General features: G+C 38.8%; 1 protein-coding gene across 1 annotated transcript in view; it reads right to left on the bottom strand.

Annotated features, from left to right (window-relative positions):
• The window catches only part of iars1 (isoleucyl-tRNA synthetase 1), a 49,384-nt gene that overhangs the window by 2,771 nt on the left and 25,752 nt on the right, over window positions 1-20,861 (bottom strand). Inside the window, exons 15-32 of the mRNA XM_007549261.2 lie at window positions 20,176-20,249; window positions 19,361-19,555; window positions 19,120-19,206; window positions 18,094-18,177; window positions 16,993-17,137; window positions 15,765-15,885; window positions 15,550-15,641; window positions 15,179-15,256; window positions 14,516-14,637; window positions 11,429-11,531; window positions 10,564-10,647; window positions 8,427-8,601; window positions 6,056-6,168; window positions 3,852-3,947; window positions 2,299-2,475; window positions 1,921-2,041; window positions 1,632-1,757; window positions 345-491 (exon numbers count right to left, since the gene is read on the bottom strand). Coding sequence (XP_007549323.1) covers window positions 345-491; window positions 1,632-1,757; window positions 1,921-2,041; window positions 2,299-2,475; window positions 3,852-3,947; window positions 6,056-6,168; window positions 8,427-8,601; window positions 10,564-10,647; window positions 11,429-11,531; window positions 14,516-14,637; window positions 15,179-15,256; window positions 15,550-15,641; window positions 15,765-15,885; window positions 16,993-17,137; window positions 18,094-18,177; window positions 19,120-19,206; window positions 19,361-19,555; window positions 20,176-20,249 — 2,140 coding nt within the window. The remainder of the gene's footprint in view (window positions 1-344; window positions 492-1,631; window positions 1,758-1,920; window positions 2,042-2,298; window positions 2,476-3,851; window positions 3,948-6,055; window positions 6,169-8,426; window positions 8,602-10,563; window positions 10,648-11,428; window positions 11,532-14,515; window positions 14,638-15,178; window positions 15,257-15,549; window positions 15,642-15,764; window positions 15,886-16,992; window positions 17,138-18,093; window positions 18,178-19,119; window positions 19,207-19,360; window positions 19,556-20,175; window positions 20,250-20,861) is intronic.

Here is a 20,861-nt window from a genome sequence, read left to right as displayed (position 1 = left end):
ATCCAGAGCAAGTCAGAAAACCAAAAAATGTCAAAGTATCATTTTAAAGTCAGGAGATGTTTAAAATATGAATGTGGCACCTTTAATAAAACATCTCAACCTTGCCAAAGCTTTCCAAAGCATAAGAGCTTACATTAAAGTGTTGAGTCACTGGGAAAATGAATCAGGAAGAAACTATCAGCTCTTATTCAGCCGTAAGTTATGTAATATAATAAATAAATAAAAGCTCTAATGGCTTCTGATTATAATAACACATTTAGCAAATAATCGCACAGATTTGTTGATTATAATTACAAAACGCATGCCTTATTCATCAACAAAAGCAAACCCAACGCGTTTCTCACCAGCCGGCACTGCGTTCCACAGTAACAGGTTTACATAGGGACACAGCAGGGTGTCGGCGGTGGGCACGGCGCCGGGAGGGGAGGGGCCTGAAGTCACCAACAACGTTTTGCCACTGTAGGCCTGGAGGTCCGCGCTGCTGGTCAATTCTGCAAAAAACAGAGAAGGAAATATCAGCAAAGGAATGTCCCTGTGGGTTTTATCTGAATTGGAAAAGACGAATCGATCCACAGCTGTTATACGCATTCTTGTTTATTTATGCACAGAAATATAAATGTAGTTTGTGAAGATTAGCTGTACCTCACAAAGCATCTCCACCTCATTAATAAGAACAGATTTGTGAAGTGCTTTGCTAATACTGAGTTCAGGATACAATTGGTTGCACTTCATTTTCATAAAGGGACAGAACAGCCAAACTTAAAACTATGCTCAATAAGTAGGAACCATTCTTTGTTGGTCTAACACATAAAATATCAAAAACACACTTATGTTTGCCGGGGTTTTTGAAAACAGGTTTTGTCAGCTCCAGTGGCCTCTTCTTGACAGTTGTAATATATGAAAGTGGGTTGTGAGAAAAGGGGGAAGACATGCAGCAAAGCCAGGATGGGACTCAAACCTCTAACAGCCAACATCGAGGGCTGAGTAAAGGTCTGATTTTCTCAGTGGTTTAATTTGGATTATCCTCTCACCTAACCTAACCCAGCCTTAGTTTCTATTCTTAAAAGTGTAATTTTTCTCAACATTCATTAGGCATTTTATGAAATTTTTTTGTATCATTTCTGACAGTGTTATAAGTTATTCAGGGCTCTAGCCCTGAATAACTGTGTTTGACTGGATTATCCTGTGTTTGACTGGATTATCAAACACAGGCAATACACTGAAATTGTGCCATTCCTGGGTTTAGATGTGGTTATAAATTTATTTGGACTTTGATCACTATAGATTCTGATGATTAACGGATAAAGATAAATGAGGGGAGTGTTAAAAGGAGATGGTAATGGAGGAATGATTGTTCACAACCCTAACGGTTTGAATTTATAATGCTTTTATTCTTTGTTATAGTTGTATTTCTTGTTTTTACTACTTTTTTTTTCTTTAACCAAGGTTTTTAACTTGTGTGCGTTTGTGTACTTTTTATTCTCTGGCCAGTGTTTATTTCCCGTTAAATTTTATTGTACAGCACTGTGGCCAGCCCTGTTATTTTTCAAAGTGCTTCATAAATAAAGAGGTATGGTATGGGAAATGCAGGTAGGATATATATGTGTTTGAGTATCTGAAACATTTCTCACCGCTTTGATCGCTGAAGAATCTGAGCTGGGTGTTATTGATTCCAAAGATGCTGCTGCACACTTTCCTCAGTTTGTCCAAGTCTAGTCTGTTATCCCCTCTGGGATTCTCCAGCAACACTACGCCCTCTGAAGAACAAAAAGCACAGCCACGCTGGATTATCAAACATAGGCACCACACTGAAATTGTGCCATACATGCAAGGCCGCTGAAAATCAGAGGGATGTTAAATATTCAAAAGCGAATTGAAATTTGCTTGGAATCGTCAGCCGTTTTGTTTGTTTTATGCTACCTTGTTCTTTGTTGTCGACTTTCACTCTGAGGTTAATGTATGCACAAACTGGTCCGTTTGGTTTCGTTTGCGAGAGCGAAGATCCTTTTACTATTGTGAACTCCAAGTCAGAGCCCTTCAGCTGCAAAATCCAAATAAAAGTTTAACTAAAGCAACAAAAAAGATGTTTTCAACTATAATTCATCACCGATATAAAAAATTGCAATAAAATGTTGAAAGATGTGTAACAAAATAAAAGGTTTTATCTATTCAAGAATTAAATGAGCCTGAATCAAAGGAATCAAATCAGTCATTTAAAAAAAAAAAAAAACAGTATAGTCACTTAAAAAACAGTAATTAATCAGGAAAATGTTGCCCTACTTAAGTATGAATCCATACCTGCGTCTTCTCCTCGATGATGACGCTGGCAGTTTTTGGGACAGGGAAGGGCAGGAGCGGAGCCTTGGTGGTAGCCAGAATGAAGTCAGTGTGAGCCTCAATCACAGATCCCAAGTACTCCCCCTCTGGCTGGCAGCGGTAGTACACCAATATGTCATCTGATGGTACCAAATGTGCCTAATGCAGGACAGTGAGGAAAATTACAAAGTGTGTAAGTAAGAGCACAACATAAAGCATAGGTTTTGTTTTTGTATTGTTACCACTGAGTTTAGAAACATGAGGGAAGGCAATTATAAGGACATATGTCTGCTAAAAGCACCGTCTGAATGGGACTTCAACTAACTGTACTAAAAACAAATCATTTTTCATGCAGAAAACATTTGCCTGAAAGGAAAGGAGGCAAGGGTAAACGAAACGGACGGCCAACAAGATAAATAAACGAAGGTTTGGGAATACAAAGGAGAAAGCAATGCAGGAACAAATCAAGACAGAAAGGAACACCGGGGCATTTTTGCTGGATGAAAGCCCATCTGCTTTGGCATCACTTGCTGCCGGCTCCAGCTAACCTTGACATATTCAAACACATTGATCCCATTCTAATCTACAGTATGCAGCTGTGCACATCTGCACGCCGGCGTACACACTGACTGACGGAAGCGAGTGCACGCGCTTGGAAACACACCTCTGCTGTAGCGTGCAGCTCAAGGGCAGGAGAAGCAAGATACCAAGCAGCAGTCAATCAATGGGGGAAAAGTTTTATAGGTTTTCCCTGGACAAGGTCCTCCACCTGATTAAGTTCGTACTCGGAGTGCGTCAGATCAAGGAAACGTTGACCCCTGTTTCACAGCCCAAACGCACCAACAAACTACAAGATGTACCAGAACTGCTAAAAAATTAATTCCCATCCACAGGGTGGAAAATTCCTGACAGGTCTCTGTTTGAAATAACTGGAGGAATTTAGGCTGGCCGGGCGCCAGCGCACAACGCTACTATAGGGGGACGGAAAAAACTGCTCGTTTCTTGTGACAAAGCAGCACTGTTGGCTAATCCGTCTTTACTCCCCACACCACTTCAAAAGCCCCAATGTGAGAATCTGAAAGGGGCCAGACTGTAATTAAGCTTCTATTAAGCCTGCCTTATGATGGAGAAACCTCTAACTGTGACGCTGTAGTGGAAAGATTTCCAAACCGCCCTGATAATAGAGTGGGACATAAAGAGGAAGGGAGGGGTGATTAAAGGTGGAGAAAAACTTAGATAAAATGTTTCAGCGATGTTATTACTGTACAGCTGCAGGAATAAGGATTAGAATGGCAAGTTCTTTGGAAAAAACAGGATGTCATGTTCTGAATAAATATTTTTATTTAAAGATCTAATTTAAAAAAAAAACTAAAAACCTCCAGAGTCCTACGATTTACTCAGCCTCCAAAGAAACACAGTGACCCTTCCAACTGTGACCCCAGCTATCAAACACTGGATCGCAGAATTCAGTACTAGTTTGTTATGTGTCAGCCCGGTTCGAGGAGCCGGTGGTGCTCCTGAAATAAACGCCCCACCTTCTTGCGTAGCTTCTGAATGCGGTTGATGACCTCTCTGGCAACGCCCTCGTCCACCATGGACTGGTCTGGGGTCACGTCCAACAGCACGAGCACCTGAAAGGCAGGAAGAGAAACACACAATCACAACCAATCACAAACCTCAAAGCTAACCCAACTGATGACAGAGAGATGCTGGATACAAAAAGCACTATTCATGATTTTTTTTTTGTTCCACTTTCACTCTTTCTGTAAGAGACTTTAATTAAATTGATAATTAGCAAAAAATACATTCTAAAAACAGGATTTAATGCTAAATCAGTCAGTTTAAATTTCTAAAAGTTTCATTTTACGATTGAAAGTGAAATCTAAAAACAAAAATTCAACATATTAACTATGTATACAGACATTACTATGATGGTTCCTAGTAGATACCTGAAAATGAACCGTTTTGTTCCTGACAGGCGTAGCAGTACGATGAAAGTGCAGCATTCGTACAGCAGCTGTGATCAAATGCAAGTGTTTTTGGAGCAAATCTGGTTGCATCAAGTCTGCAAAGCTATGAATCAACACCTTCTGCTGCCATTTCTGCTGTGGAGTTATTTTATTTTCCAACATACTGGCTTTAACTGTTTGGGAAGATGACTGCTGCCTGTGCACCAAAATAAACTGAAAGGCTTTTTATCACTTTCACCGGGAGAGTGCAGTTTATTTCCCTCTGATCTAGTCGACAAACAATGACTACAGCGTCAAGTAAAAGAAAGCAAAGACACGATTAAATATTCAGTTACTTATAAACACATATTTAAGTGCAAATTATCTTGTTCCACTCAAAAGTAAATGACTCAATCTGCCCAAACAATGTTAAAACCAACCAGCCTTCTTCTACCTCTTCCAGGTCTCCATCTTCACATTTTCCATAAAGTAAAAAAAGATTTCAGATTTCTTTGAGACTTCTTTGAAACCTGACTACTTTTATAGAGGGGAAATCATTTCCTTTAAAATGCTGAGTAGTGATTTTCTAATTGTGTGTACCTGACTTGTTGATATGAGCCAAGCATTCTTTTGCTGCATCATCCCAAATTATCTTATAACAAACCACTTTCTGTTGTATTTGGTTGATAAACACATCGATTCAATTTAAATTGTGGTGAGTGCCTTCAAAGTGTCAGATACTCGGCCGTGGATCGAGATAAATATTGCGTTTTCATAAACCAGGGTTACTCAACACTAGCTGCTAGAGTACGATGATTGAAAACATTTAGTTTCTGCATTCAGAATGTTTTAATAACACATGTTTATGCAAATGACGTATCAATTAAACTATTTTTTAATCTGTTGCAATCTGTAATTTCTCCTAAAGATTCAAGAGAGGATGAGAACGTTACTTAACACCGACACAAAACCTACTGTGCTGACCTTTAAATGTTGACTTTAAGAGTTATGAATTTTTGCCGTTTCTGTAACGAGCAGAAATTGGTGCAGAGGCGGAATTAAAATTTTAGTTTCTGAATTAATTTTATTCATGCACAAAACTGCAGGAACTCGCCGTTTTAGACGGGAAAGTGGCAAAAACGTTTTATTCACCTTGTGATTTGAGTTTATTTTAGTAACAGCTCCCCAGGCTGCTTTTTATTCGGCGATTGAAAGGTTTTCATGTCAGGAGGTTAGAAAGGAGACACAACAAGAGGAAGCATTAATCTATGGGTTATTCAAGCAGTCTCAGTATGGAAACTAAATTAAAGCAAAGAAAGCAAATGTTGGAGCTTATATGGTTCAATGAGTCATGTCGACTCCTTATCATGGGAAGGAAGGAGAAATATAGGAGAGAAAAAGGAGACAGACAGACGACAGCAGGATAGTTTGTGTGAATGAGTGAATAAAGAGGAGAATTAAAAAGTCAGTTTAGTACATTGGTGTTAAGGTGCATCTGTGTGCTGTGTATGCGGCTGGAGGAGCACCGACTAGAAAGGCCCTGTGGAAAAAGGCGCACTGCATGTCTCCATTTAGCCATGAAATGATTTCATACGTCGCACGCGGCAAAGAGACTTGAAGCCGTTTACAGAAACGGCAGATAGGTGCAGCAGCAGCAGAGCAGCAGCATCGCCTTTTAGATGAGTTACATTATGAGTCACAATACAAGATGACGGCAGGAGTGCAAGAGTATAAAAATGACACTCTGATCAACTCTGAAAATGAATACCGTGTTTTAATCAGAAGCCTACCTGAGCGTCAGAGTGAGCTTCATACTGTGCAGCAGAGTCAGAAGTCTGATCAAAAGTGTACATCAGCCGCAGGTCCTCCTCATGGAGCTCATGGCCGTCCACCACGATGGACCCTGTAAATTCAACCAGACAAAATCAACGCTGAACAAAAGCCAATAATACACACAATACCATCCTGAATCAATTAGGTTTGAAAGAAATCTTTAGTTAGATGCAGAACGAAACGTGCATGAAGTGTTGTAAGATGCATTTCCCCCTTTTTGAGATGCATTCAGTCTTTTGTTTTGTTTTTTTGTTTTGTTTTTTTTGGCCACATTGGTAAAATGATTAAATTAACTCTCATACCACACAAAAACAACTCGAGTAAATACAGCATGCAGTTTTCTTTTTTTTAAAGAGGGAAAACCATAAAACCTAAAGTGGTCCTACATGAAAATATAATTGTCTCTCACAGCCTTAAGTTTGGTTTATGCTTGACGAATCTGTGACATCTGCACAGTGCCACATTATGTAATTTGAGCAACCACGCCTCTCCAAAAGGCCCAAAGGCTCGTTTTCAGTAATCACAAATGCAGATGTTGGTCAAAATTCCTTTCCAATAAAAACTACTATCTTAAAATTTTAGATCTGCTCATTAATTTCAGTAAGTACATCAACAGTTTTTCTTTGCATCAGATTATCAACTCACAGTGTTATTATTTTGAAAGTGAAAAGCAGTAGGATTCTTTTCACTTACAAGTCTGGGCTTTAAAACAATGCGGAAAACTGTCTACCTGTAACACATCTCCATTTTGCCCATGGCAGCAATTGGTAATGTCTGTGTTCTCCCCTTTAAAGCATGGCCACGATTCTCTGTCCTTTTTACTTGTTAACCCCTGGAGGCTGGATGAAACAGTCTCCCAGTTTCTCTCTAATCGGAGATTTCCACACTTTGGTTTCCCGTGTCGCTCGCTGCTTCTTTGCCTTTTCAATCTTCTGCACTGACCCCTTTTCTTCTATCTTATCAGACATAATGGGATCAAAAGTACAGGTAAGGCAATAATAGCTACCAAGCGACGGTTATTCTTGTGAAACTGCTGCCCTCCTAAAATCTAGACTGGGACAAGTTTTAGAGCCATGAAACGTGAAATTAATGTTCTTTAAAAAGTTGAATGCAAGTTACCTTCAACAGTTTTATTTCCTTTAGGTATTTTAAATAATACAGTAAAACATTTTTGTTCATAAGGCATTATTCAGTTTTTCTACATGAACTTTAAAGCTAAAAAACAAAAACAAAAATCTTTCTTGTGCTTCGACTTGGTGGAACTACAAATATTTCCATCTTTAGGTTTCTTCTTGCCAACATTTTCTTCCATGCCGTATGAGGTCCATCCCTTCCTGTTTTTTCCCTCCAGTTGGCCTGACTTCAAACATGCAAGTGATTGGAAATCTGAAGTTCCCACAGCCCAGCTGACCTCTGCCGTTTTGCTCTCCAGAGACTCTGGGGGCTCTCCTCGTCTTTCTATAATTGGTGAGACAAGATACCTTGACCTGCTTTGATCCCAACTCGGGTACTGATTGCAGTCTAGGGATAAACCGGCTCTGTGTGTCTGCAGGTTACAGACGCTTACAGCAAGAATTTGTTGTTTACACCGACTGCTTTGTTGCTCTTAAAATGCTCATTATTTGATAAGCAACTGATTAAGAAAAGAATTTGGCATCTGCCCATCTGTTTTTGATGGTAAAATATCAACAAGAAAAATCCTTTTTAGAGCCAGTCGAATGTAAAAGTGAGAAATGTTATCCCTGGAAACCACAAAATGGCCATAAGGTCTTTACCCCCCATTGGCAACTATCTCTATCAAAAGGCTTTAACTCATTATCTGCATTAATAAAAATGGTAAACAGGCCTCATTTGTTTTTATTCCCCATTCATTTTATTAATGGATGACAACATGATGTAGACTAAAGTTTTCACTGAAATGTTTATATTAAAAAAAAAAAAATATATATATATATATATACACACACACACACACACACACACACACATAACATAGCAGTAGTTTGGAAAAAGATGGTAAACTCTACTGAGTCCCTGGACATTTTGTTTTGTTTCATTATTTTAGCTATGTTATTTTATTTTAGCCAAGATTTGTATTTTGGGGACTTTCTTTATTTTTGTTGTTGTTGCTTTGAGTTCGATGTGAACAGACAATTTCTTCACATAACTCAGGTCTGGAAAAGCTGGGGAAGCTTGAGCTTAAAACAATCAAATCTTCATCACTCTGCTCAGGAAAGAGAAGTGTAAAAGGATGACAAAACTTTGTCATCCATAAATGTTTAAACATTTATGGCATTAAAAGTCAGTGGCGTTTCTGCCCAGTTGTACCTGTTTTCTGGAAGGCCTCTAGCTGTTCACTGGTGAGCTCCTTGATGGAAGCAGTCACGGCTTTGAAGGCCCCCTTTAATCTCTTGCCCAGCACCATGTGGTCGGGCTCGGCTCGCAGGCGGATCCCGTACTTGTCCTTTTCGGTTGAAAGTGTCAACTGTCGCACATTAAGCTCCTGCGGGAATAAGAGAAAAACAGTCACAGGCTATGTCTTCCCAAAATGTAGAGTCGCTGTGTCCTGGGATGCCCGCAGAGATAATTAAAACTAAATAGGAAACTGCGGGAGAAAAATGTTTTTATATCAAATAAAAGCAACTAAATTTAATAGAAAACACGAGAAGACTGAACTGAACATGAAAATCTCAGTAATCTATCTTACCTTGGGCCCAAAGGTCAAAGTTGAGACAAAATTGATCAAGACAGGTCATTAAGTTAAACAGTAAATGAGGCATAAAACTCCAATAAGTCAATCCTCTTCAGTCAATATTTTACCATTTAGCCAAAAGGAAGAGAAATCTGTGATAAAATTGTATCCAGTGGCGCAACAGAGATACTAAATATAACCAGACTGACAGGCCTTCATCCCCTCCTCCTTTCAGTCAATCACCCTGTTCGGGTTGAGCCTGAGCTCTGGCATTGTTAACTTTCTGACAGCGAGCACAGCGAGTACTGCAGTGGGCTGAGTGGAAGCGTTAAAGGCAGTGTGGGTTTAAAAACCTGGGCAGAACTCAGTCCAGGCACCCATTTCACAAAAATAACACATTTTTATTTAGGGGATAAATATGGATTTGTGTGTGTGATGACTTCGACGGTGGCAGTTTACAGTATACCGGTGCATCACACTGAGCCGAGGCTTCTGTCAGCACAAATGGTGACTCATCTGATATTCGAAAGAGCATCTCCAGCTCACTGGAGACTGGAGCCATCAGTGGAGACACCAACAGGCATGTCAGGGAAGGAAAGCTGAGCCAAGCTAAAATCAGATGCAAGAACAGCAAGTGCCATTTTGTGCCTGACCTCTTCCTTCGCAAAGCTGGCACACTGCAAACAAATGTGCTTTTGGACAGAGGATAAAAGGAAAATGCAATAATTGCCATGAAGAATTTAAAAGAGCAACACTATGTCTTGCATTTTGTAGCCAACGAAATGTGAAAAGTTTTCTAAACAAAATGCACCTACTATGTGCAGTGTCAGAAACCTATAAAATACGGCAAGAAGAGGCCCTGAGACACCAGATGGTGTTGCTCCAACAACAACACTCTTCAGTATGGACACTGATACTGAGTGAAGACGATTAAAATATACCTACTTTCAGCATCAATGAAAGGTTTGAAAATTAAACAGGAATTTAAATTACAAATCTATAAAGAAAATTTGTTTGAAGACATTTGCATTTTTGGGATATCTACAGTTCATTAAAAAGCAAGACTTTCATCAGATAAACCTAGTGGCTGAACTTTGTTCAGCAATGTTGCTCTCCTGCACCTTTTTAACGTGTCTGTCTCCGTCTGTCATGGGACACGCAAGTAAGGATCTAAACTTAGAGCAAAAAGTACAAAAACACTGGTTGGCTTTGTTGCAGCGATGCTTTTTGGTAATTTATTGTTATTGTGAAGGGTGATGCAGATGTGCGGGTTTGGAAAATCCTGATAAAACAGGTGAGTATCAGTTTTTAGAGTCAGCTTATCTGACATCTAAATAAAAAGCCTTTTGATTAAATGCAGTTTACTCCAGTCTACACACAGTGGTTCTACAACCAGCATGTGTGACAAGTACTAAAGATGCGATAGTTAGTGTTGCTGCTGAATACAGTGAATACATCAACACTCACATTACCACAAATGTTTTAATAAAAAAAACTACTCAGTGTGTGTGTCAGCACTAAGTATTTAAATAACTATTTTCCAAGACATCCCCTTTGTCCTCCCTTCTCCACTCAACAGACTACAAATTTCAGTGATGGCAGAGTGCAGACGCAGCATGTAAAGTTACGCTCCCTCTGATGTTCATCATTACTCCACCGCTTCTGGAAAGTGAACATGGTTCTCAGGATGTTTTCTTCAAACTGTATGTTTAAGAGCGCTGACGAAAGGGATGTAATTCATCGAGGTGCTCAAAGTTTACAGCGTTTACTCACTTCAAGGATGTATTTCTCCAAAGACTGGATGTCTTTTAGAGCCTCTGGGTCCTGGTGGATGACTACCACCTCCTTCAATGGATACTGAAACGCACAAAGTAAAAGCAGATGTTAATAGCTGATGAACCAGCTTAACCAAATATATTTTACTAGAATTTAATGTGATAAACTAATGTAAAGCGGTGATTAATTATGAAGCGGAAGGAGAATTATACATACATTTAATCTATACTTACATAAATATCTGACTGTGACATTTATTTGTATTTATTCCCCATAAACATCCGTTTGGGGCAACTACCTGCTTTGTTCATTGAACTGAAATTTTTGGTCAGATTGGACAGAGTGCATCTTTAAATATTAATGTTGAAATACACAGATTCTCACTTTCACAGCATTTTTCAGCGTTCTGTAATCACTTCCACATCTACCTTGCATTCAGTTCCAGCCATCTTAAAATCATCAACTGTTGCATGATGCTGCCACAACACTGTCCCACTAATTGGATGGTACATTTTATATGTCGGCATAAAAGCTCTTTTCTTTCAAAGTCCAAATTACCTTTGTTTTATCAGGTTGTCTTATTTATGCAAACTCAGACAGTAAACATATTTGAATCCTTTCAGTACATCTGGCTTATTTTATTTATACTTTTAGGCAGGTTCAGGATCAACATTGTTCTCCAAGTAACAATTCGTCTCACACAACAATGGAGAATTACTCAGATTCGGTAGGAATAAAAAACTGCATCATTGAGTCAACAATGAATCAAGGTTGTTTTTTTTTTATCTTTAACCGCTTGATTACAGGAGTTTGACTACATCTCCATTAGTGGTGTGTAAAATGCAAGTGAATGGTGCTGTACCTTGACAGGAAGGGTCTTTCTGTCTCTAATCACTCTTCCCAGCTCAATCACAGACTGCATCTGAGAGACGGCACTCTCAATACGCTTGTCAATCAGATTGTCCCTAAAAACAGAGGGATAGGTAAAGAAAATCCTGATTATCATCATATTACAAACAATATAATATCTACCAAATCTTAGCAATAACGATGAGTGACTGGTTTATATAACTTAAATCATTTCACACAATGTAATGCCTTTTCTTTTTTTATTTAGAACAAATACTTTATTTACCCCAAAGGGAAATTAATTATAATTATAATTGCTGTCGTTCAAGCATTGTCAAAGAGTTGTTGAGGATGGTGATGCTGTGGACAGAAAGGATATCCAGCAGAAGTCAGTCTTGCAACGTCTCTGGTTTATACCTCTGACTCAAAGTTGTTGTTGGATGACAGTTTCGCGCCTGTCAAGCTTATGATGATATTTTAAAATGTCCTGGATTGTTGGCAAATACTGCTAATCCACCCCATTTACTTTTGTCTTTAAATGTCTACCGTGCCGTATGGTTAGAAAGCTGAGGAAATGGTTTGAACTTCCTCGTTTTCTCTTTGCTTTTCGGTCCTGCTCTGGACCCATGAAACCTCCTTTTCTATTCCTCTGGGATTTTTGGGTTGGAGTTCAGGTATTTTGTGAGCTTTTGAGATGCTAATCAGCTGTAAAAACAAAACCTTGTTGCAACAGTTACCCATCGTAGCAACTGCATGAAAGTAAAAAAGAGCAAAAATAATTCTATCTGCACAGCATCCAAAACCAGAAGTAATAATTGATCAAAGGTGAAAATGCCTCAACCGACAAAAAAAAAAAAAAAAAAATGAACAAAAGACTACAAAAATAAATCAGAATGGATGTAACAAAGGTACTCCAACATGCTACTACAATGAGCAAACCTTATAACCGAAACACCAACTAACCAGGCCCTTTTATGGTGCATCTTAGCTCCAATTAAAGTAAACAGTAACTAATAAATATAATAAGACAATATTAAAATATAACTTAGTCATATAATCTTTCTCAAGCGAGGACAAGAAAGCATTAAAGAAAAAAACAGTTTGATGACTAAGGAGTCATAGTTTCCCAACACCTGATTGGTGGCTGGGCCTTTAGAGGCGGGTCAAAATGGACCCATTTAGTATAACCAAGGACAAGAGGCTTTAATAGAGCTGCAGCATTAGAGGCTGTCCAAGTGACAGACGAGATTATATGAACCATTACACAAACTACTTTCCTTATGCAAAATCAAATAGATTTTTAATCATGCCAGAACTTTTTCTTTATAGTTTCAGATGATGTAATTAAATTTGGGCGATTAGAAATTCCTCCCAGGCATTTCAGAAAGAATCTGCCGCCAAGACATGCACTTCACTAAAGTAAATGAAGTGAAGGGAACAAAATCATATTTCATCAGAAAGATCCATTCTGCAGAGCAAACAATCAGGACAGCGTCGGTGTGGGAGAGTGCGGGTGTTTCTCGGTCTTTGCTGTGGGTGAACACAGATGACCTGACTGATGGCAGCAGTGAAGGACCACTCAGATCAAAGAACGTAGCAAAAATCAATCTATCAAAAAAGAAATATGAAAGTTATTTTCACTGATTCAGACCTTAAACCTTGAAATAAGGTAGGTAACAGAATCATAAGGTTCAAAAGCCCATAATTCAGCAAATTTTACGGTTATTTAGTGGCAGAAAAGCAAGGCTGGTGACTCTGACAGAACTTGATTAGGCTGTAAATAAGCATTGGATATGTCCTCTGAGGACAGGGTCACAAACAGGACAAAGGTGGTGTGTTTCCTGCACAGGGCTGTGTGGTGGAGGACTTTTTATTCATGTATTTTCCAGACACATAGAGCCTTTTTATAGCACAGTGAAGTAACTATGTTAGATTCAGTCGTTCAAAAAATGCTGCGTATCAAACATAACTTATAAGACGTTTGACTTTGCCCTGAAATTGGTCTCTTTAAGAAGCTTCTCTGTACAACACTTCGCCTTCAGTGCTTCTCATTATGCCATTTACAATCATTTTTAGGAGCGTTACACTGAGAAGTAATTTGTATGATAAGCTCAGCAAACATGCAGTTCCACCAGGTGTTTGCTAATTGCTGCTGGCTAGTCTGAAGAAGCTGAGTGGAAGGGTCGAGGGGGAGGGATGCTCTGAAGCTCAAAGGAGGAGCTTCGTGGGAGCGTTTAATCACCCTGAATGGCTGGCAATTAAACGGCTGCGTGTGGTAAACTATTTCTGAGTTGTTTCATGTTTCGGATCATCATCTCATTTTGTCTCTCAAAATGCTGCTTTTCAAAATGTTATGGAATTTCAATTAGGTCATGAAGCAACACGTTTCCCAAGGCCTGGGTAAGAGAAATGAGCCCACAGCATCACAGATACATACTTAACAGTGGGCATGAGAAACGAGACCCAGCTGTGGTTTTTATTGCTGAAAAAGCTCATCAAATCAAATCACATTATTCCAGGTAAAGCACGAGTAAACTCTACACGTCTACATTTGTGATGGTGAGACATAAAAGAGATTTGGAGATTTGGTGACCTGTTTTTGCTACAGTTCTCCAACAGTGAGTTTCTTTCTTTCTTTCTTTCTTTCTTTATTTTACATTCAACAATCCTGTTCGCTGTAGGTGGAAGCAAAATAAATTGATTCTTGTCCAGTTTTGTGGAAAGTAGCTAAAATAAATTTGATTCAGAGATTTTATGTTTATAATACAAATGTTTCCTAGAAACTCTGATGTTTGAATTACATTTTTGTCAAGCTATTATTGCTTAAAGCAAGAAACTATTATTTTTTTCTAATTTTTCTAATTTTTCTATTACAATGAACTGAAATACTGATTGTCCTCCTTAATAGATTCAAAGTAGGAGTTTAATTATGCATTCACTTCATGAGACGTTACCCAGTACTGGGTTAAGACGAATGAAACATCAGCTCAAGATCAACATCTTTTCTTACAGCGATTTCTTGTTTCACCAATAGTTCTAAGAAAAGCTTGACTGCAGGGAAAACTCTGGCCTGATGCTTTACTAAATGAATTTGGCTGACCTGACTTGTGGCAGCATGAGATAGTGGATGCTGTTGGAGTCCTTTTCTTCAACAGAGGCAGGGTCAATGAGGTGACGCAGATTTTGGTACATCATTTCTGTGATGAAGGGTGTGAAGGGGGCCTGAGGAAGAAGAGGGATGAAAGCAAGCAGACATGAGCATGAGGAGGAATAGATGGAGAAATGATTAAATTGTCTGCACTGTGGTTAATTTACACTCGCTGAGATAAAAGGTCTGAAAGTCTGAACCAAGTTCTTTCTGCAGTCCGTTTTTTTTTTTTTTTTTTCAATCCTTTGGAGCAAATGTTCAAACAAAACTGAGCTATTGTGAGCGATCCTCTAATGTGATTCTCCTCCATTTAAACCACGGCTAATTAATTTGTAAGCTCTGAGCTGATCTGTATTGATTTGAGTTAGGCTGACTGGCTTTTAGCTTGCCTGATAGCCCACATGCAAACACTTTGCGTGTTAAAAAATATATATTCATCCATTATGCATAACCATACAAAAATCACACACACACTTTATCCATTGCAGATTTTCCTTTTGGTTTCCAACATAAAAGAAAACCCTTCAAACATTAAAATTTCTCCCTGCAATCACCTTTCTTTCTTTCTTTCTTTCTTGGTCTGAATTGCTTTTATATAGAAACCAAATGACTCACCATCAACCTGCACATGGAGAACAGAACGCTGAAGAGTGTTTCCAGCGCCCACAGGCAGTCCTCAGTGCCACTCTCGCCCTACAAAGTTCACAAACACATCAATGATTTTTGTTTTCTCCCCCTTAGAGAACCAGAAATATGACGATTATCACACAAGAATCAACACCATTATCCCCCTAATCACAACCGATGATATTTGAATCACAGGTTTAAGTTTATTTTCTTCCACTGGCCAAATGTTTCCTACCGTAGCCCTGCAGAACATGTTAATATCGATGTCCTTGAATTACAAATTCATCAGGTACAAAGTATTTCAAGCACAACATTAGTTTTTGAGTCGAGATCTTTTAACTTCAGAGCTGGATTCTCACCTTCAGGCGGCGCCTGTTGGTCCTGACGTACCAGTTGGTGAGCATGTCCACAAACTTGACCAGGCGAGGGACCACCGTGTACAAGCGGTACGCTGCAACCAGAGGCAACCGCTTACTTATTTACACTTCAGAGGAACGCCACGAGTTGTCAACTCACCAAAAGTTAGGTTTTTATTCAAGAATAAAATTATATAAAGATGGAAAATCTGACTTACCGTCCATCTCAGCTTTAAAGAATTGGATGAGAGACTGTGTGAAGGACTGGATCCACTTGTCCATGATGTTGTCACTCTGCTTCACTGTGTTTTCGTTGTACAGGAACTGAATCTCCTCCTCCTAACGCATGAATACAAACAGTTTCAGTTTGGACCTGCAATAAGCAATGCAAGTTGGACTGAAGTTTGTACTCTGAAAGATGTACACTGATAAAGTAAAAAAAAACTCATTTTCCGGTTATGCCACCAGAAATTTATTTTATTCTCAGCTTGCAGTTGATCTGACGCATGTGAAGAAAGAGGCATGCAAATTCAACAAGAAAACAAGAAAGCAAGAAAAGATGGACACATAGGTTTTGTAACTATCTCCATTACGTGTTGTATTCAATCTACAGTGGACAGGGTTTGCTGTTTAATGAAAGACATTCAGGTTACAGGTAATCCAACAAAGATATTTAAATATTAATTTGGGGGATGGATACCTCATGAGTCCCAACAGCAATAAGTATGTCTGAGGAAACTTTTTCATTAGTCAACACCTGCTGTGTCACATAGAGGGAGTGCTTCTGTGCTTCATCAGATTAATAAGTGTTGATTTTTTTCACACAGACACTGACAAGGTTGGTTAGGTAAACATTTGGAAATCACAACCTGTCATCACAAGAACAATGTTAGAATTTGGAAATTCCTTAGCACTCTTGATATAATTAGGATAGTGCAACCTAACTGAAGATCCAGTTCCAACAGGGCTGCAACATGTTTCATGTCAAAACATTTCCAGTCCTTCATGAGCTCAATTTAAAGGACAAAGAGATGGATTCCCAAAATGTAAATGTGACAGATATTTCTGCAGTTGCCTCAAGTTTGAAGATGGGTAGAAATAAAGCAAAGAGATGGAAGGAAGAATAAACTAATGAACAATAAGCAGATGGATGGATGATTGGGAAACAGGTGCAAGATTGGGAAGAGGATGGATGAAAAATTTTAAAACGAATCAGCCAATGGGAACCAAAACAACAGATACAAAAATTTTAATCTACTGAACCAAGTTTGACACACTGATTGAGTTCTCTCAGCTTGGTGATTCTCAATACAATTTCAATTCATATTTTAATAGCAAATTAACACAATTAAATTGTGAAAAATTTTATGTATGCATCAACACAATCAGAGAGACAATTAATCGAAAACAATGCGAGAAGGAAAAATTAGGAAAAAAATAACATACCTTTTGTAATCTTTGTACGTTTTGCACCAGGAAGCGATAGGCATTGTACCACGGCAAGAAGACATCCTTCAGCACGTCTCGCACGCCCTCCTCTTTGAATCGCAGGTTCTCCGCTCTCACCACAGGGGAGTTGATGAGGTACAGCCTGCACACAGACAGAACGTCAGTGATTCTGCGGGCTCAGACTGACGGAGCAAGCAGGGGAAAAAATGCATACTGGTTATTATTCTGAAATATAACCCGTGATATTTTAAGAGTTAACACTCATTAATAAAACACCAGTTTTTAGCTTTTCACTGGCAATGTAATTGTAACATACAGCGAACACAGGCCTTGGTTTATTAGCTTGCCTAGTAGCCGAAGCAGATGTAGGGGAGGTGGAGGACTACTTTGAGCAAATTAGCTCAAACTGTGTCATTTATTGTTATGAAAGATGAATAATTAGAATGCAAAAACATAAGCAATGTAAAATAGGAGACAATGAAATTAATACATCTGGGGAAATAAGGGCTGAGAAAATGGAAGGAGGAAATAAAACCCAAATACAAAAACATACAAAATACATATAATCAGCTGAAATAATAACTAAGAAGGAACGTATAAACAAAAAATAAATGACAAATGAATATTTTGATATAATTTAATGAGATTAAAAAAAGGTGAATATATTTAATGTTGAACCAGCTTCAAGTGTGACGGTTCATAGTACTTTAAGTAGTTTTTCATCAAAAATAAAAAGAAGGTGAAGCCTGGAATAGAATCAGACTGCTGGTTTCTTCTCTTTAATTTAGTAGTTTGCTCATTTATGGTCTATATATGAGCATATGGTCCAACTGCAGAGTGATTTATTCATAACACCATATGGCCGTAGCAGTCTTACTGCTCAGGGCAAATGAGAGGATGTATAAAGGGGGACAAGTGTTTGGATTCGCATCTACAGCATGCATGAGTGTGCAAATATTCCACCCGGACACGCAGACATCCAAGTAAGAGTTTTAAACATAGTGTTTTTAGTGATTTTAACATTCTGAAGTCGTCATAGCAAATAACACAAGGTAGCCTCAGACCTTGCATGCGCCAATATTCAAGCACCAAGCTGACCTGAGGGCATCGGCTCCATAGTTCTGCACAATCACTCCTGGATCTGGGTAGTTCTTCTTACGCTTGCTCATCTTCTGCCCATCGCTGCAGGAAGAAAACAGGCAGGCATTAATGCACATACACACACACACATGTATGCGTGCACAACAGAGCATGTTGGAAACCATGAAGTTGGTATTCAAATTAATCAAGTTCTTCCAGGTCAGCGGGCCTGTGTGCACACAGCTACATATAAACCTCAAGACTGAGACGAAGCAGCCAGGATGCAGAGAAGCTTCGAGCCTAGACGCTGCGGCTCAATAAACAAATTCTAAAAAGGAACAAAAACAAAGTAAGGTGGGAATAAAGACGCTTTTGGTTGTTTTAATGTGCTGATGAGGCTGTGATCACTAGCAGCAGTTCAAAATGGCACAGAACAACCAAAAACAACCCATTTTATCAGCCTCTTCCACGACATTAAGCACTTAATGTTAACATTAAGTGCTCATGAAACCATATTCAATTTTTAACAGTACATATATAGCCAAGCAAATATTCTAAATTATATGATGAGGTGTAGTCATTATGTAACACAGGGAGGCAATGACCCTGAACAGCTTAATGCTGAATCCCATCAGACAACACTTCATCTTCCTAGTTCAACATGTTAATGTTAAAGAACCTTCATCCTCCTGAAATACTGTGAATATTTTCACACACATCTAGCAGTAGTAATAAATCTTACTACTTTGGGAAAGATTCCCTTTTGCCAAGTTGTGCCAATTAGTGCTGCTGCATGAGTAATTTCAGATATAATTTCTTTTCATTTTTGATGTTTGAAATTTAATTTGCATCCTCAGAATTAGGGCTCACTGATTTCTGCGATGTAGGAAAACTAGGGCAGAATCATAAAAACTTGGCAAGTACAAGGAATACGCTGCAAAACACAGAATACTGAGGAATTAGTGACTCTGTTTTTAATGTTTTCAGATAATTTGACAGATAATTGGCCGGTTGTTTCAAGTTGTTGTGAGTCAGTGGACTGACCTAGCGAGTACGAGCCCGTTAACAATGACGTTCTTGAAGGGCGGTTTCCCAAACAGCGCTGTGGAGAGCACCAGCAGGGTGTAGAACCTACAGAGACAGAAAACAAGGTCAGTATGACTGAGATCTTTGGTTCTCATCTTCTCCTCTGTCAATCATTCACTCTCCTCCTATCCTCCGTCTCTCCTCTGTCTCTCAGTCTCAGCCTAACCCGACTGAACAGCTCCATTCATCCTCAGCATACCATCCTCTGGTCTGGTCAATGCCCTCGGCGATGAAGTCTGCTGGGAAGGTGTCCTCAAACTCCTTCCTGTTCTCGAACGGGTAGTGAACCTGGGCGTATGGCATGCTGCCACTCTCGAACCAGCAGTCAAACACCTCCGTAATCCTCCGCAGGACGCCTTTACCGCACCGTGACGGGATTGTCAGGCTGTCAATGCTGGACAGAGAAAGTTAAGAAAGAAGGAAGGGAAAAAAATCATAAAGTTCAGTAGCTCCAAAAGTTTGACTTATGTTTTTATTCAGTCTTAAAAACACCAGGACCTTTAAAACTATTCATTGGGATATTTTTTTATTAGTCTTACCATAAAGAATTGGATGAACATTAAAAGATGGTTTGTTATATTAAAGATTAAAAAAAATTAAAATAAAAAAAACAAACTGACTCACTAGTTTTAGGCCGCAGCGTGTTAAAATTGAATCATCCTGAATTCACATTGAGAAAAAATCTGATTCTTCAATTTACTCTTCTTCCTCCGGTAAAACATCGCATTGAAATGATTTATCGCCGTCTTGTGTTTTTTAGCATTTTTAACAGACGTTTAAAATATCACAGTGCTGCGATCTGCAACTCCAACCCTTCAGCGCACTTGAGTCGAAGGGTTGAATTACCTCCTTGGCAAATCAGTAAGTTCTGCAAATGCCAAGTCATTAACAATTTATTTGACTCAGGTGTGTTGGAGAGCGGATGCAACCAATAGTTACAGGCCAGGGGCACTGGAGGACGGGAGTTGCAGACTCCTGTCTTAATGGATTATCTGAGTTGTAGATGCAACTTACTTTTCCCGATGCAAATCTGTAACTTTGACTCCAGTCACCTCCTCCAGTTCAGCCATGGACCCTACACAGACCACCTGGTAAATCCAGAAAAACACTGAATAAATGTATGCATGTGCAAAACCATTCAAAACTAACCGGAACTTTCTTAGTATGTGCTGCTCATTCATAATTCACCTTAGTAGTTTATTGCAACTCCAAAAATTTAAAGCAGATTCCATTTATTAGTGATAAAACTCATCTATATTTTCAAATACACATTTGTTTCTTTGTATTTATATTTCTTCATTGGTTGTATAGTGTACTTTTATGCTGTACTGTTTTTATCGCATTGTTTTTCATTTCTGCTGCTCTTATGTGTTGTCCACTTTCTGCTCTTGCAATTCAAATCTCCTACTTCAGGGGCTAATAATAAAATATTTCAAGTGTTTCTTTTTTAAATTGAATGTTTTCGATGTTTGGAATAAGGGCATTCTTGTTACCATTTCCTACAAGACGAAAAATTTTCTGCTTAAATAGCAAAATGCACTTAACTTTAGTTCATCACAAGTGTCCATAAATGATCAGGGAAACACCTGGAAGTTTAAAGGGTATAAAAGCATTTCACACCAATCTGATGGCTAAATGACCTGAACAGTAGACTAAAAACAATAAATATTCATGTTGTTAGGCTCATCTGTTCATCTGTA

Source organism: Poecilia formosa, unplaced genomic scaffold (genome assembly GCF_000485575.1).
Source record: "Poecilia formosa unplaced genomic scaffold, Poecilia_formosa-5.1.2 Scaffold2, whole genome shotgun sequence".
Classification (NCBI taxonomy): Eukaryota; Metazoa; Chordata; class Actinopteri; order Cyprinodontiformes; family Poeciliidae; genus Poecilia; species Poecilia formosa.
Note: the sequence above shows the minus strand (reverse complement) of the source record. Positions and strands in the feature narration are given on the sequence as shown.